The sequence below is a fragment of the Mus caroli genome, chromosome 5, assembly GCF_900094665.2.
Source record: "Mus caroli chromosome 5, CAROLI_EIJ_v1.1, whole genome shotgun sequence".
Lineage (NCBI taxonomy): Eukaryota > Metazoa > Chordata > Mammalia > Rodentia > Muridae > Mus > Mus caroli.
This window is the reverse complement of record NC_034574.1, coordinates 56,024,546-56,042,430: the sequence shown is the minus strand read 5'-3', so window position 1 is coordinate 56,042,430 and position 17,885 is coordinate 56,024,546. Positions and strand designations below refer to the sequence as shown.

The 17,885-nt window shown below is 36.9% G+C and overlaps 1 protein-coding gene across 4 annotated transcripts in view; it reads left to right on the top strand.

The window, feature by feature from the left end:
• Arap2 (ArfGAP with RhoGAP domain, ankyrin repeat and PH domain 2) overlaps positions 1 to 17,885 on the top strand; it is a 164,701-nt gene that overhangs the window by 114,774 nt on the left and 32,042 nt on the right. For 2 of the 4 annotated variants that reach the window (XM_021162421.2, XM_029477280.1), the window contains exons 22-26: positions 3,521 to 3,626; positions 6,898 to 7,045; positions 8,442 to 8,510; positions 10,797 to 10,871; positions 14,377 to 14,494. In XM_021162421.2, the coding sequence (XP_021018080.1) occupies positions 3,521 to 3,626; positions 6,898 to 7,045; positions 8,442 to 8,510; positions 10,797 to 10,871; positions 14,377 to 14,494 (516 nt within the window). Of the gene's footprint in view, positions 1 to 3,520; positions 3,627 to 6,897; positions 7,046 to 8,441; positions 8,511 to 10,796; positions 10,872 to 14,376; positions 14,495 to 15,488; positions 15,589 to 17,885 lie in introns of all 4 variants that reach the window. The other 2 variants (XR_003836690.1, XM_029477281.1) reach the window with 2 other exon arrangements.

Sequence of the window (17,885 nt, the reverse complement as noted above, 5' to 3'; positions counted from 1 at the left end):
AAGAGACATCTATATCTGGGTCCTTTCAGCAAAATCTTGCTAGTGTATGCAATGGTGTCAGCATTTGGAAGCTGATTATGGGATGGAACCCCGGATATGGCAGTCTCTAGATGGTCCATCCTTTCGTCTCAGCTCCAAACTTTGTCTCTGTAACTCCTTCCATGGGTGTTTGCCCACTTCTAATCCTGACACTTGAAAGGCAGAGAGAGGCAGGCAGATCTCTGAGAGTGAAACCAGCCTGGTCTACAGAGAGTGTTCCAGGATAGACAGGGCTGTTATGTAGATAAGCCCTGTTTTGAACTAGTCCTCTTTTCTCCAAAAAAAAAAAAAAATAGATTAACAAAATTTGATTTTGCCAGGCAGTGGTGGCATATACCTTTTATGCTAACATGCTGGAGGCAAAGGCAGATAGATCTTTGATTTCAAAGCCAGCCTGTTCTACAGAGTGAGTTCTAAGACAGCTAGGGTAAAACAGAGAAACAAAAACAAAAGAAACAAACAAAAACAAAACATAACCATAAAAAATCTTAAGAATTCTTGTAGTATCATACCAACTGTTTATAAAGTACAGGAGTGTTCTAGGAACACTATTGGATTATCTGAATTCTTTCTATAATTATTTTTTTCTTGATTATTTTACTTAGGTAATATAATCTATTGCTCCATAATTGTTAAGTTTAACTATTGTATCTTATATGTTCAGTTCAATAGAAACTGTTGTACAAAATTGTAGTTTTAATCACATTTTTAATGCGCATTCTACCTTGATTTCAATATCAAGATCATCTAAATCTTCCATAATATCTAGTCACCTCATAATACACAAGAGACGGCAATTCTGTCAAAGCCTTTTATCCATGTGTTCTTAGTTTACTTGTGCTTAGGTACTACTCAAGAATTACAATCCCAAGATTTTCCCACTACTGTGCTGATGATCACATAATTTAGACAGTGGTTTTTGAACTATTTTCCCTCTGCCAAATTCTTCCAGGTCCTCCCAGCCTCTCTGCCCACCCAACGTCATATATTCTCTTTTTGTTTCAATAAATAAGAGAAAGCAAATCTTGAGAAAAAACACAACAGAACTGATACACAGAGGAACTCACAGACTGTAATAGCAAGCATAAAACTCGTATGTGTTCAAATTAGACAAAGTCCCATCACCGAGATCAGGCAGTACACATAAGATCCCACCCCCCAACTAGGGAACTGTTTGTAATTGATACCTGTTGGGAAGGGGGAAATAGATTTTTCTCCACTAGAGTGTCACTAGATTTATCAACCAAACTCCAGGGCAGGTCTCATGGCTAAACCACTTTTTTAAAATTTGTTTTTAGTTTTTAGTCTCTCTCTCTCTCTCTCTCTCTCTCTCTCTCTCTCTCTCTCTCTCTCTCTCTCTCTCTCTTTCTGTGTGTGTGTATACTCATTCATATGCACATGTGTGTATGATGTATGCATGCCTGTGCACATGTGTGTGGGTTTATGAATGCCTATGCACATGTGTGTGGGTGTATATGCATACCTATGCCAACATATGTGGGTGTATTGATGGCTAAGCATTTTTGTGAGAGTGTATTCATGCCTATGAACATGTGTATGTGTGATGTATGCATGCCTTTGCACATGAGAGTGGGTGTATGCATGCCTATGCACATGTGTGTATGATGTATGCATGCCTGTGCACATATGTGTGTATACATGCCTATACATATGTGTGTGGGTATATATGCATACCTATGCTGACATATTTGGGCATATTGATGCCTATGTACTTTGTATATATGTGATGTATGCATGCCTATGCATATGTGTATGTGTGATGTATGAATGCCTATGCACATATGTGTGAGTATATGCATATCAGAAATTGGTGCTAAATGTTTTACTCTATTACTTTCACCTCATTGTTTTGGGACATTGTCTCTGACTGAACTTGAAGCTTTCTAGTTGGTGAGATAAGCTTCCCAGAAAGCCCCAGGGATCTTGTGTCTTTGCCTGCCAGTGCTTGAATTTCAAGCCTGCACCACCATGCCTGTATTTTCTTCCTAAGAGTGCTGAGTGTCCAAACTCAGGTGACCATGCTTACACAGCAGACTTTCTACCCCCCAAGACACCTCTGCCCACTCCTCATGTTTTCTATATGACATGAAATCTTTCCCAAGTTTTGCTTTCTAACTGCTTCATTTTGAAAATGTCTATTTATTTATCTAAAGTACATGAAATGCCTTCCACTGGAATTATTACTTGATTATTAAAATGCTAATTGGATTGTATTAAATATGTGAGATTGTTTTTAAATCATAAACTAGATAAAATGGCAGAAAATATTTGGATTACTCATAAGTTTCTTTGGTAATTTGGGTGTTTTCTCTTCCTGCTTTTCCAGCATTGTCTCCAGGTATGATATTTCCTTCAAGAGGTCTCATGTGCAGCCAAAATGTACACAGGAGAGAAAACTTGATCTTTCTTTTTTCTTTTTTTTTTTTTTTGGTTTTTCGAGACAGGGTTTCTCTGTGTAGCCTTGGCTGTCCTGGGTGCTTGGGAAATATGTCACCTTTCCTCTCCATCCCTGGGGATCTTACAGAGCTTTGGAAGGGGACTGTATACATTTAAGGAATCTTTGGAATGTCCCTGGCTTTTCTTGAGTAATAGGTAGGGAGTGAAAACATGTAGCTTCCAAAGGTCACTGGGGATTGAAGCTGAAGAGCGAAAGGTCAGCAAATGTTGTTGCTAAGAAGAGTGGCTGGCATTTCCCATGTCGGCCAAGAGACTGGACTGAGCTGCCAGTCCACTTGTTCTGAATTCCTCTATGAGGGAAGTTCGCAGTTCTCAGTTATGCCAGAGATTTGTCTTCTCAAGTTAAGAGGAGAGAGGGCAATCCTTTCCCATTTGTCTTTTCATGGACCAATTAATTTCTTTTCACAATAATGACAGAAGGCCCATTATCTTCTAAATCTGAGTTATGGTGTTAAGACCTGTACATCACCTCTTCCACATGGTCCTTTTTATTTTCCTCTGATTTGAAGGCAGCCAGGCTGGCAACTGGCCCTTGATGTGGATCAAAGGAACAGTACAGTTCATAGTTCTGGGATGTCTCATAGCTTTGGAAAGATATTTAGGATTTTATAAGAAAAGGAGGTCAGCATATCATTTTCAGATACAAATGATGAAGCCCCTCTGTAGCCAGACATAATCTACCTTTGGCTTAGCTCCTCCACATGTGCTAAAGTTTGATTAATTTGTTGAAGGCATTCCTGTTAAGATATAAAAGGCCATTAAGTAGGCTGAAGAAAAACCCCTTTGTCCTGCCCTTTGAAAACTAGAATATATGATCAGGTAATGCTTGAGCAATTTTTATTTTATTTTTCAAATTACAGTCAATTGTGTTAAATGTCGGAATGGGTTTCTCCTGAGCCCTGACTATATCATTTATATGCTTATAAGTACTGTTTAAAATAATATAGAAAGATACATGTACAATACGGCTGATTAGTTTAAATGTCAGGAATTCTCTCCCTAGATACACAAGATGAAAAGGAGAGAACTGGCAAGTACAGAGCCTTTATACGCTCTCTTCCTGGGGTCAACCGAGCAACACTTGCTGCTCTAATTGGACACCTTTACAGGTAGGTGGACTCCTAAAATTCTGAGCATTTTAAAGCATGACCACTATCAATATTGAATTATCTTTTCAATTTAAAGCTGTGTAGGTGAACTCTCATGTCTTATTGTGAACCCTTCAAGTCTTAAGAACTTCTTTTGTAACTAAGGTATACTTACAGTTGAATATGCTGGAGATGTTCTTAAATGAATAATAATTGAACACAGCGCTCATCTGCACTCAGTTAATAAGCAGGAGATTTAAAACTCTCTTGAATATGTCATTGGGTAAGGAGTGATTATCTTATTTTACGGTATAAATGTAGCTTATATTACACAGACCTGCTTCTGCCTATAATATATCGGACAGATGTTTAAATGGGGAATTTTAGAGCATGCAGCATGGGACCACAGGGGAGAGACTGAATGACTGAATGTTGAAGCCCCTGTTCTACAGTAGGGTGAAGTCTGAGAATACATTATTTTAATTGGTGAATTTTATAAACTTGTGCTATAGCTGTTTTGTAAATAATATTAGCTGATTTGAAAATGAGATTGAGAAAGATTCCACAATGTTTGTCTTTGGCAGCCAACTATTCTCTTGTAACATGTAAACTTTTACAACAGAAGTAGGGTTTTGTTTAGCTCCATTTTTATTTTATTTTATTTTTTGGTGGTCAGTATTGTGAGTGTTAAGCATGACTCTATATTGAGCTCTAGCCCCAACCTGTAAAACAGATTCACACTGCATCACACAGATAAGTATTTGATATCTAGGGCAAATGTAATATATAATGTGAGAATTCAGTAGGAGAACATGAAGGAGGTGACATGTGTTGAGGTCCAAGAGTTTCAGGGAATTCTTTGATGTTAAAGAGCCATATGAACTGGATGTATAACAAAAAATATAGACAAAGTGGTCACAGCTACTCAAAAAGTTGTAAAGATTTGCCTGAGCCCAGGAGAGCATCCTGAGCACTGTTGAAGTTTTCTAAACAGGCAAGCAAGCAAAAGACTGAAGAAAAGCCCTGTACATGGGTGGGATATGTCTTCTGAGACATATGAGTACTAGGTTATATGAACATCGATAATTGCCTGGCAGGAGACTGTGAAAGGCTTTGTAAGTCATGTATATGCATTTGGATTTTATACAAGTTACTAAAATAATTTGTCTTACTTAGCACAATACCTCCTGTAAAGGGAACACTTGAGAAGAGGCAGGAAACCTAATTAGGAAACATTTCCTTGGTTCTTATGAGCAGGCCAGAGTGAGAGTATGAGAAGTCTGATATGAAATACTGGGGAACAGCAGTATCCGGGTACCAGAAGTAAAGAAAGCAATTTACACGGTACATAGTTTATTCTAGAAGTTAAGGCTGTCAGAGAAACTAAATATATTGACAGCTAAACAGGTACATGGAGGGATGGTTTTACTGAATCAGTCTCAAGAAATTAAGGAATTGGGTAATGTCATCAAAAGTGTAAGTCACCTTGGATGCCTTCAAATTGGTTCAGCTTTTAATTCAGTACCTGCCCTGGATAACAATTCACTTCTGTCATCAGAAGCAGCCACTTAATTCCACTCAGCACGTATTCATTATGCACCGCAGTGCGATTAAAGTGAGAGTCTCTGACTGAGATTCTAGCAACAGAGACAGCCACAGGAGATAAATTTTCCAGATCTTTACAATCTAGTGTGATAAAAGTGCAGGAGTAGTTTGGAGGAGCGCTTGCAATTGTTAGCTCTTCCTTTATTAAATTCCAGTTGCTTTTCCATCTTGTAAATCGTATAGGATGGTTGCAGTTTCTTTATCCAGTCTCTGCTATGCAATTTTGCATTTTATTATAGATTTCTGACATTATCATATATATTACTCCCTTTTTGAGTACATCTTCTAGAGTCTATACACAGGAGCACTTCAGTCAGTAATTTGCTCTCTCTTTGTCTCTTGGGGTGTGTCTGGTGTGTGTGTGTGTGTGTGTGTGTGTGTGTGTGTGTGTGTGGTAGGTATATATGTGTGGGCCTGTGTCAACAGTTAAACAGCTGCTTTAGACACAGTGAAATTCAATAAAATCATGAAAAGGTATTTGCAGTTGTGTTTCTCATTGGCTATTTTTATCCTTGTAACTCCTCCTTGTGGGAATGACTGTTGTTGCGAAGTTCAAAAGGGGTGAATATCTAAAGTGCTCATTACAATATCCAAAAGTTATAGCTTTCTGATTAGAAGAATGAAAGAATGAATTTACTTGTCAATATCTATTTATTTCGGAAAGGCATTCTTGGGGGCTGAAGAGAGATAACTCAGCAATTAACATCATTTACTGATCATGCAAAGGACTCAGGTACATTCTGTTGCTAACACTCATATGACAGCTCAAAAATAATCTGTTCCTCCAAGTCCTGGAGATTCAATTCCTCTACAAGTCTATGAGGGCATCAGCCACACATGTGGTACATGTAATGGATGTAGGCAAAACACCCATAAAATAAAATAAAACACATTAACAAATAATAAAAGTAGGGATATTCTTAAAAGTCTGTAAGATGAGAATGGCTGTATTTTTAATCACACACTGGCTTTTTGAGATATTCTGTCTTGAATAACTTGAATAAAACCTGTTATTGAAAGGACCTGATGACATATAAAACCATCATTTAAATGTTATTCTGTTAAAGGGAAAGTCATTATCTCATCAAGTCTAATTCGGCATAGCAGCCCTCTGATGGGATTGGCTGGTTAATGATAGATAAGCAACTGACAATCTGTCCTTGGCTTTGATAAGTACCAAGAGAGTATATGTACTTAACGGAGGGTGCACTTTGTAGAAATTGTAGCCTTGCCTGCCTGCAGCCTGAAATCCCTCATTACAGATCTAACAATCCTGTTAAAGCCTGTGTCACCTTTACTTCCTGCCCCCCATCTTTTCTTTGTGATGCAGCTGCATACATTGTTTCCAGGCAGGACTTGACACTTTAACACATTTCTTGTGCTCTGGATTTTGGCTTGGATTGTTCATTGGCTGCAAGTGTTTATATATTGTCAGTTTCTGAGTACCAGGGACTGCTCCTTTGAACAGTAATTTTTCTTCTATTCTTAATTAGACTAAGTTGTCTTTAAGTCTACCCTGTACCTTTTATTTCAAAGAGCTTCAAACCGTGTGTGTGTGTGTGTGTGTGTGTGTGTGTGTGTGCGCGTGTGTGCGTGTGTGTTTACAATTATAACTGAAGGTATTAGCTTATATTTCTATGAAATTTTCGGATACAGTATGTCATAATGAAATACTGTCCCTTAACAGGGTTCAGAAATGCTCAGAAATCAATCACATGAATGCCCATAACTTGGCAATGGTCTTTTCATCCTGCTTATTTCAAACTAAGGGACAAACTAGTGAAGAAGTCAATGTAATTGAAGATCTAATTAATAATTACGTGGAAATATTTGAGGTAAGAATGCTATGTCCTCTCCTTTTATGGTAGATTAAGTTTTGCAGCTTGCAAAATCCAATACTTATTGGATGTTACTCAGGTCCATGTGAACATTTAAAATAGAGGCTATGAAGGATAGTTTAGTTTGAAGATTTTAGCTATATTTGGCTTTTAAAACAGTAACCATTTATTTAAATGTAGCAGCAGCCTTTAAATATTTTCACCATCTGTTGTCTGTTGGACAGCATACTATTTACAGGCTTCTGTGTGTGTTTTCTCTTCACTGTGTATAGGCATTAAGCATGTCTACTGAGAGGTGTGAAGTTATGAATTTAACAAATTCAGTGATCAACAAAAGCCTGTTAAATGCTGCATTTGAAATTGCTCTGAGTTGTGTGTGCATGTTTTTTTTTTTTTTAATTGTGCTCCAATTGCGGAGAATTATGAAGCATTATCATATGGCTTTTACTCGGGCCTCACGTGTATTTATTTCATTTTTCAGTTTGCAGTTCTCTGAAGTGAATATATTTATGCCTTATTAGTCAACTATTAGAATAGGATTGTTTTTATATTTTAAGCAAGAGAAAAATATGGGAAATAAGGGTAGACTTTAGTGACTCTCACACCACCTCTCTAATCTAACCTGGTTCAGAGCTTGCTCAAGTGATGCTTTCTCCTGTTCTGTGGATGCAGTTATACCAGATGAAACCAGATGAGATGGTGTGGCAGTTTAATAATCTTGACAGTTGTTTATTTTTGCTATAATTAATCATAGGACTCCTTAGCTCAGGAAAATAAGTGCTTTGATTACTATAGTTTGAACTGGGATTTCCAAGAGAGTTCAGAGCACACCTGCCTTTTCCTTGCTCTTCGGTCTCTCTTCCTCTTTCCTCCTGTTTGTCTATTGTTTTTGTATTTTGATCAACAACAGCTTCTTTGAAATGATCTGATGCTGAGATAAACAAAAATAAATGTGGCTTTACATGCTCTCGTTATTATGTTAATCAAGCTAAATGGTTCCTTCACAATTCTGTAGAACTTAAGGTTTCTATTAAAAGTTTAATAAGCCCTTAAGGAATATTGGGGTTCGAGTCATTTGTCTGGTTTCTCACCTGTGAGCACTTTCAGAAATTGTCCATGGGAACCTGTGCTTGTAAATCTATATGGTTTTTATGTGACTCTGCGATCTGATGGGATATCATCAAAGCGTATTCCAAGCCCTGCAAAGCTGTCTAGCTGGCTTCACGCTGCCCTAGTTGGGGTTGCTCCGTTGATCAAGAGGATGATAATGATGTCCATTCTGGTCTGTTTGTAGTTTGTTGTTACTTAAATTCCTGAGGAGCTCAGTAAAGGAGAGCCCACCTTGTCTGTGTACTCTACATTATTAGAATATTCCAAATTATATTTTAAACAGGTTAAAGAAGACCAAGTCAAACAAATGGACATAGAAAATAGCTTTATAACCAAGTGGAAAGACACTCAAGTGAGTAGAGTTAGTCTCTAAAGACTTGAAAACAAACCTTTTGTAAATGCATTTGTTGTGTGCGTTCAAGTTCCTATTCAAAGTAAAAGAGACTGATAAAGACCCGGGGCACCTCTGAAACCTGATGTGTACATGCAGAACATGTTAATCTCACCTTAAACTTTGAGGAATCAGTGACTAATATTTACTAAAACCAAAGCACTCTTTGCTATGCCAGTGGGTTTCAAAGGAAGCATTTAAAGCCAAAGAAATTCTAGAATAAATAGTAAAATCACACAGTAGAGTGATCTTTATCTCTTAAACTTAGAGAATCATAAATGATTTCTCCCATGCTTCTGCTGTGCATGCTCTCCGCTGATTGTATTAATGAGACCATTTCTAAGGTGACCTGTGTCACCCATACTAACTTTTGTCATTAGTCTGCTTGTCTAAATCCTGCCTCGCTTTCCTAGCCAGCTTACATTGGATTTGTGTGTTCAGGATACACCTTGCTTTTCCAGGGTTCCTTACCTTGTTTGATGAATTCACTGGAACGACTTAAGGTTGATCATTAATCATCTTCTGGTAACTAGGGATGATAATGGATTCAGGGTTTCACTGTAAATAATAGTAATGGGTCAAATGTGCTCGGTTCACAGTTACACTCAGATAATGAGGCAGATGCCTGCTTATTAGTCAGACCCAAAGCTTGCTTCAGTCCAGAAGCATCGACTTGTAATTAATGAAATCACTGGCGCTATCATTCTGCATGGAGCGGATGAGCACATGCTTAGGTCCCCTCGAACTAATACTGTGATATTAATTACTTAACTAATGAGTCCCTCCACCTTGACTGAAGGTGATGAATGCAACTTACAGGGAAGTTAGCTTTAACACGACACTAAAAATAATCTTGCTTATTATCACTGCTTGTAATTCTCAGTTTGGGTTATTCAGTCCTGAAATGAAGGATTGTGAGCCTGAGAGAAATCCCTGGCAGTCTAATCTCTATTGTTACTGCCTGAGCATCTGCTTGTAATTTACAAAACAGAAGCCAAGCTTGGACACTTTGGGTTTGCAATAAATAAAACAGTGTGCAAGTGTATTATAATAATTGAGAAAGACACTAAAAATAATGTGGAAACTTGGTTATCTGTGCTTGAGTCTTGCTTCATCTACTTTAAGCTTTGATTTTTGAGGTGTTATGGTAACCTTGCTTTAATTTCTTAGCTACTTCATTTTGTGGCTCACTCTACGTGTTCAGTGAGTTTGTCTTTTTTTTCATTTTTTACAACGTTTTGTTCTTACTGTGATGTTTATACAAACAGTGAAAGACAGAAATGTCAGCTCTATCTTTCTCCTAGAAATTGTATGTATACTCAAAACTGAGACAGAAACATTGGAAATACGCTTTTCCAGCATACAGTGACAACATAATGAGAAATACTTCTTCAGAGGACAGTTTAAATCTTTCTCCCACAGATTTACTTATTATATAATTAAGGAAAATTTAGTTTCAGAATGATTACTTCTCAGAATATTTTTCAAATATTGATAATAGATATTTTAAGTGGTTATACAGTGGATTTCTGAAAAAAAAATAAAAGATTTGCCTTATTCCTTAGCCTGTATTTCCTAATGTTGGTATGTACTGTGTTGTCTTCTTCTTGTTCTTTTTATTGGTAACTTGTTAACTTAGTCTCTGTTTGGGAACGTAATGACCCAAATAAGTATTCTTTTCTGCTTCAGGATGGATAATACAAACTAGAGCTTATCTGGTTTCTCTTCCTTATTCTATTATTCTACTTTTATGTTCCTTGCTAAATTACCTTCCCTGCTTTTAATTTTAGTTCATCTTTGATGCAACTTATCTCCAAGTTTCAGTGTTTGAATGTGTCAGCTGCATGAAAATCGAGCAAGGCTTATTTTGTCTTGTGAGATTATGTACACATAGATTAAGGGCTTTACATATTCTGCGGCTCCAAAACTCTTGTCAAATACAGCCTACATTAATTCTAGAGCCATTGCTTCAGTGTTTGAAGACACTAAGGTCTTGAACTTGGCGTTAAGACAAATGTCATACTGTGATTGCTGTTGCTATCAATACCATTTTTCAGACTCTAAACTTTAGACCCTCTTGTCTGTAATCAAGCACATTTTGAACTAATACTGGTGAGCAGGGGACTCGAGTTAGTTTCATTGCTATACATTTAGGAGAATATGACAAGCATTTTGTAGCTCTCAGGTGCTGTATCTGTCATTTCGTGATGGACTGACACATGCTATCTTCACATCTGTCCTTTCTAGGTGTCCCAGGCTGGAGACTTGTTAATTGAAGTGTTTGTGGAAAGAAAGGAGCCAGACTGTAGTATTATAATCCGGGTGAGTCTTAAGGAAGGATATGAAGTAGACCATTGGAATCCTCAGAGCTGGTTGTAGCTAGCATGTTTTGTAGTTTAGGCTTTCTTCAGTTCCAACAGTGCCTGATGACAAGAGTGACCTTTCCTAGACCCATCCCCTAGGAATCGAGTATTTAAGTTGTTTGGAAAAAAGTGTCATCTGTATGTTAGTTACGATGATTGCATACATTTAGAAAATGAACTGAGAACCAGTACTTGCTTCTCCTCTTCCTAAGATTGTGACAGGAGACAAGTTATTTACACTGCTTCAGTCTCCATTTTCTTCCCTATCAAATGTCTTTCTAATCTAAATGTAAATAGCTGTTTAGTTAGTACCTATTTATATTACTATTAATGCCCAGCCCCAGTTCTTACACTCCAACATGTAAATTAGAATATTAGGTTACTAGGATACCCAAGATATAAGATACAATTTACTAAACGCATGAAACTCAAGAAGAATGAAGACTGAAGTGTGGACACTATGCCCCTCCTTAAAATTGGGAACAAAACACCCATGGAAGGAGTTACAGAGACAAAGTTTGGAGCTGTGACGAAAGGGTGGACCATCTAGAGACTGCCATATCCAGGAATCCACCCCATAATCAGCTTCCAAACTCTGACACCATTGCATACACTAGCAAGATTTTGCTGAAAGGACCCAAAGATAGCTGTCTCTTGTGAGACTATGCCGGGGCCTAGCAAACACAGAAGTGGATGCTCACAGTCAGCTAGTGGATGGATCACAGGACTCCCAATGGAGGAGCAAGAGAAAGTACCCAAAGAGCTAAAGGGATCTGCAACCCTATAGGTGGAACAACATTATGAACTAACCAGTACCCAGGAGCTCTTGACTATAGCTGCATATGTATNAAAAGATGGCCTAGTCGGCCATCACTGGAAAGAGAGGCCCATTGGACACACAAATTTTATATGCCCCAGTACAGGGGAACGCCAGGGCCAAAAAAATGGGAATGGGTGGGTAGGGAAGTGTGGGGGGGGGGTATGGGGGACTTTTGGGATAGCATTGGAAATGTAATTGAGGAAAATATGTAATAAAAATATTTAAAAAAAGAAAAAAAGAATATTAGGTTACTCCTTTTCTTTGAGCAGAGATAAAAATACATAATTTTCATCTCATTGTATTCAATAATTTGTTTTCTTTAGGGATGGTAGCAGTATTATTTCATGTTCTTGCTTAGGAAGCTGAATTTTTTCTATGTAAAGAGTTCACATTCTTCTAGTTAATACAGATTCACTTCATTATATGCTTTAAACTCCTAATATGTTAAGTGCATTATGACTATTAACTTAGCTAATTCCAGGGCTTATGTATTAGCACTGTATGTCATTACTTGTCTTGCTTAGGACATGGCGTCGGAACATGACCATAGAGTCTATGATCAGATTCTGTGGAAGTCATTTTTTACTCATTAGGTGCTTCACTGTTCTTATTCTGAGTGTATGACTGTGGTTATACTAAATATGAGAAGCTCTTGTAGATTAAATTACAGATTGAATCACTTAGCAAAAGAAGATATAAAATAGTCTGCATACATATATATGTATATATGTTATATTTTATATACTTTAAAGTATATGTCATAAAATATATATGCATATATGCATGTATGTATATATATATATATATATTAAAGCATGTTTTAATTTTCTTTTTCTAATAGAGTTATACTATTTATGACAATTTGGCAAAGTTCCTTTTCTTTCTATATTTAAATAAAAACCTATATAGCTCTAGGTAATCTGGAAAGGCTGCATAACAGAAACAAACTGTTTAGTAATAATCAATATAATTTACATATAGCTTTAAGACTGAAAAGCAATGATGTCATTGTGTTTATTCTGTTGATTCTGATGTCAAGCTCTGGAAGCATATACTACATTTTAGGGAAATGGAAAATGGGAATTAAAAGACATTAAGAACACAGCACAAACCTGGGTCACATAACCCATCCTAGATATTCATTGCAGTGATGTTAACATTCTGTAAATTAACCCTTTCCTGAGTGTATAGTTCAAGGCACTTCCTGTTTCACATACTGGTTTTCTCACTTGCTTTTAGTTCTCTAAGAAGGTGTTCTTTCTTTCATATTCTCTCTCTCTCTCTCACTCTCTCTCTCTCTCTCTCTCTCTCTCTCTCTCTCTCTTTCTTTCTTAAATTTCCAGCTCTGGAGAAATGACTTAACAGTTAAAAGCACTGGCTGCCCTTCTATAAGACCCTAGTTCGAATCTCAGAAATCACATGGTGGCTTACCCCATGAGTAAATCCAGTTCTAGTGTACCCAATATCCTCTTGCCTCAGTTGGTTATTAGGAATTCATGTGGTACACAGACATACATGTAGGGAAAACATCCAGACATGTAATATAATAAAACTAAATTAAAATATTTTAGAGCAATGCAGATTTGAGGCATCATAGACTCTCGCACCTTCTATTTCTATTGCTTCATGTTCTCCAAGTTGTTCCTGGATGCTAAGGTCCTTTGTAAGTTTTCAGTTCTTTGAGCTTCTCTGAATACAAAAGATTTGTCTTCCATTGTCTATTTAATAGATTTCATAAACTAATCCTTGAATTTCATAAAGGTAGAATGAGTGAGTTATCTATAAAGATTGCATACAAGTGCACATGTGCACACACACGCACATACACATACCACACACACACATAGGACTGATGAGCAAATCTAAGAAAACCTTTTAGGATGTTCATTTGCTAAGAACATGCAAACTAAGTTATTATTGCAGTGTTATAATGATTAATATGACTGCTTTTAACATTATCAGTGAATTCTAACTAAAGAAAACAGTGTTGTTTTTAACATTATACAGTCATAATTGTCAAGTCCTAAACTATGAAGAAACTGATACAAACCCCAGACTCCCTGTAAAGGTGGCATGCTTACACAGTGCCTTCTGGCTATGAGATGCGTGTGGGTCTGGGCCCCAGACTTGCACTGCAGAATCAATGGACTCCTGAGATACTAACTTGAATGCACTCTGTATGGCAGTATGCTACCATCTGTCACTTGGCGTGGCAGGGAACACCACAGGCTCCAAAACCCTGGGGCTTCTTGGCATAACAGATAATATCTAATCATCTTCATAATATTTAGAGCCCAACCTGAATAAGCCAAGTAACTGTTCACTCTTGATTATAGAAAGACAAATGAAATTTTACTGTGAGAAAATTACCAGATTTTTATGGTAGAGTTGGGTTTTGTTTTGTGTTGAGACTAGGTGAATTTCTTATGAGTAACATAAGAACATGCTAAGAAAATAATTATCCCCAATATGTCTATATTACAGTATCTCTTTACTTTGATATTACAGTATATTTTATGGGAAAAAAGTCTCATCGTAGTTTTTTCTTTGTGCTTAGAGAATCATGAGATATGCTACTTTATTGCCTTAGGACAAGACACCTTCTATATCAGGCATCTTTGAAGTTATATCCCATCTCTTACAGATATCTCCTGTGATGGAAGCTGAAGAGTTAACAAATGATATATTAGCGATAAAAAATATCATTCCTATGAAAGGGGATATTTGGGCCACATTTGAAGTCATTGAAAATGAAGAGCTAGGTGAGTGGCTTTCATGCTAGAGATTCTTAAATCCCTTATACAGTGACAGACACCTTGGGACAAGTCATTGCTAACATTTGCTGTTTTCCTAAAGGTTCACATCTCATTATGAATTCTGTTCTACCTCTCTGCCTGTCTTGACATATGCTATCACCACTTGAGAGTGACTTCCTATGATGTTGGCTCATCAAAATAATTAATTCTTTCATTAACTATATAAATATAGTATAAAGTGTTAAGTGTCTCTGTTTCTGCCTCATCAAGTAATAGTTTTATTCATAAGGACAAACTGTGACTTATACCAATATCCTAAATGTCACCTCACTATCACCTTGTATCTGCGTGCTCTTTATTTAGTAAGAATACATATTTAAAAGATTGTTGCCCACTGTAAGTCAATAACTTTACATAGAGCAAAAACTTCTCATTTGGCTGTTTGAATTTCTCCTATTTCTCAATTTCTCATATTTCACAAAGAAACTGAAGAATAAAGAGACCTTTTAAACCACTTGACTACCCTGGTTGCCAAGTGCTGAATAAGCTTAACATTCTAATGACACCATTTGGTATTAAAGACCTATAGGACAAAAAACTAAGATGCAGAGTTTCATTGTACCTTGACCATCTGTCTAGCTGATATCTACTAAGGTCTTGGGACCCTTTCAAGTATAGCTGTCAAACTGCCAAAAAGAAAACCTTGCCACCCCACAAGGCTCCAGAAAAAAATTAAAATTCAATTGTGATCTACCCCAGGGTGCATTATTTGGGATATTGGAGTCAGCATTAGAATATAGGGGATTATATATATTGGCATGCCTGCACCACTCTGTCTTGATATTTTTACTCATTTGGTTTTTACATGCATAATTCCTTGAAAATTAATGGGACTTAGGATATGGTATTGTCAATATGTCTTGTCAAGGTACAGTATGCCTAGTGCTTGGGTGTCAGTTCTCAGTACTTGCCTTCATTAGACTCTGTCCCCCCTGGACAGAACTGCTCTGACAAGTGACTCCTGTGACCTCCCAACTGTGAAACTCAGCGGCCCTGCTTTCAGCATTCTGGTATCTGATGTCCTGTGCTGTCGATTGCAGGTGACCTTTCTTTTCTCCTGTGGTGATCTCCAGGCTATTTTCAGAACTCCTTCCATGGTTTGGAGTCTTCGATCATTTCATCCAGTTTATGCTTTCTTTTTCTTCTGTCCATTGTCATACATTGTGTTTGTCCTTACACAATTCCTTTGGTTATCCTTTCTGTTTTTACATATTTGTTAGATTATCATAAATTCTTTATGCTTGGCTTGCATTAGGAAGTGGGTTTTTCCCATGTATATCTTTGGTTTTCACGCATCAGTGACCCCTACCTGCACTTGATTACCTCCTTTGAAGTCTCCGCCCAGAATGACTCTGCCATAACCTGCTATGGTGCTCATATTCCCTGGCTTAAGAGAAGCTTCAGGGCAGAAGTAGAGAACGCATCTTTCTTTAGTTTTGTTTTACCTCCAGTGCATTATAAGTAATAGCTGTAAAATGAAAATCTTGATTAAATAAAGAATAATATATAGCCATAAGTTCGAAATTCTTTTGATTTTTCTCATAATGGAATAGGTTTGATTCCTGTCCTCATTATATTTGTGGGTAAAAGATATCTATTGACATTATCGCCAAGGTTTTCTTCCATCTTCAAAATCTTCTTTTCTCTGCTTCCTCTCTTTCTGATTATTCTATCATTTCAGCCTTCCGCACACTTTCAAGACATGGATAAAATATAGACATCTTCTTTGCCATGATAAAGCATTAATATTGTCTGCTGAGGTTATTAATGGAGTCCTCATTTCTATTCTGAACTTACAACCCTAACCTTTATTATCCACATTCATATCTGTAATCTGTTTTTCTGTGGTAGAAACCAGAGTCTGTTCATTTCTGTGTATTTCATGCTGGGTCTCTAGTATGCTTCTCCTGATATTCCCAACCTCCTCCCACAAATCAATTCCATAGACTTCTGACCCACATGTAAGCTGTAATCAGACCCGTTCTCTCTGTTGATTTTCTGTTCCTTGCTTTTCTGTCATTGTAACAAATATCTGTAATAAACATCTGTAATAAACCATGTAAAAGGAGAAGAGAATTCTTTTCTCTACCACTCAAATGTTTCAGTGGGTGGTTGGTTAAACTTCCATCCTTCGCTGGGCAAAAGATCTGGGTGGAGCATTTGGAGCAGGGAACGCTTCTCATCACTTGATAGGGAGGAAGCAAAGAAACCATGTCAAGGTCTCAGTTTCCCCTTCAAGAGCATGCTACAATGATCTACTATTTTTTCCTTACAGAATACTTGGCACAGATTCCACCATACCCTAAGAGCTCTTTAGTCCCCAACTAAAGAATTATCTCCTCAAAGAGCTTCATTTAAGGAGATTTCACTGAGGATTTTGGTTTTATGAAACACATAATTCCTATATAGAAATATGATAGCAAAGATTTCCTTTTCTCTTATAGATACTATGGTTTGGAAGATATATGTATTTTAATTAATATTTTAAAGTTCTTTTCCTCATGTATATGTAAAATGCTAATAAAATACCAGATGGGATAGAGCAGGGCTTTTGCTCTCTTGAGTTTGAGACTAAGAATTAGATGTAAAACTGCCATAATCATTTTTGAAAACCTGTACCACAAATGGCAGATATTTAAGGGTAGCAGCTGTTATTTCTGATGAAAATTAAATAGCTCTCCTATTGAACTCCATAATAAGGTTCAATCTTTGCCCATGATGTAAACAGTTATGGCATTGTCTTTTATGGAGCTGTAGAACTTTTTAACCTCTCCTCTCTTTAGCCTTATCTTCTTTTTAATCAAATGCTTCAAGCAGACGGTATGAAGTTCTGTTTCTAGGTTATGTCATCCTTTTACATGATAAATGCCCTATCTTATATACTCTGCCATGAAAGAAGTCTGAGAGTATCAGCATAAACAAACATATGTTTTTAAGACTTTATGTTCAAATAATGTTTGATAAGTCCGTCCATTTTGCATGCTTCTCATTCCTTTCTTAAATTTGAAGTTTGTGTCATTTAGTAATGTGTGGCGGTTTGTAATATTTATCTCCTAATTTTCAACTCTCTTCCTTATCTAGGAGATTGGGTCTGCAAGGCTTTCACCCTCCCCAATTATATCATACAGCGATCCTGATCAGAAAAAATGCACTTAGATTTTGTGACAAGAATTAATTATCTGCTCATTATCAAGCTTCTGTATCTACTGTAACACATTTCAGTTATATTAAGAACATAGTTTTGTCAATATGAAATCTGCTTATAACTTAATGTAATAATGGCCCTATTTAGTACAAGTTTTCTGACAATCAGAAATTTCATTACCAATTCTATTCC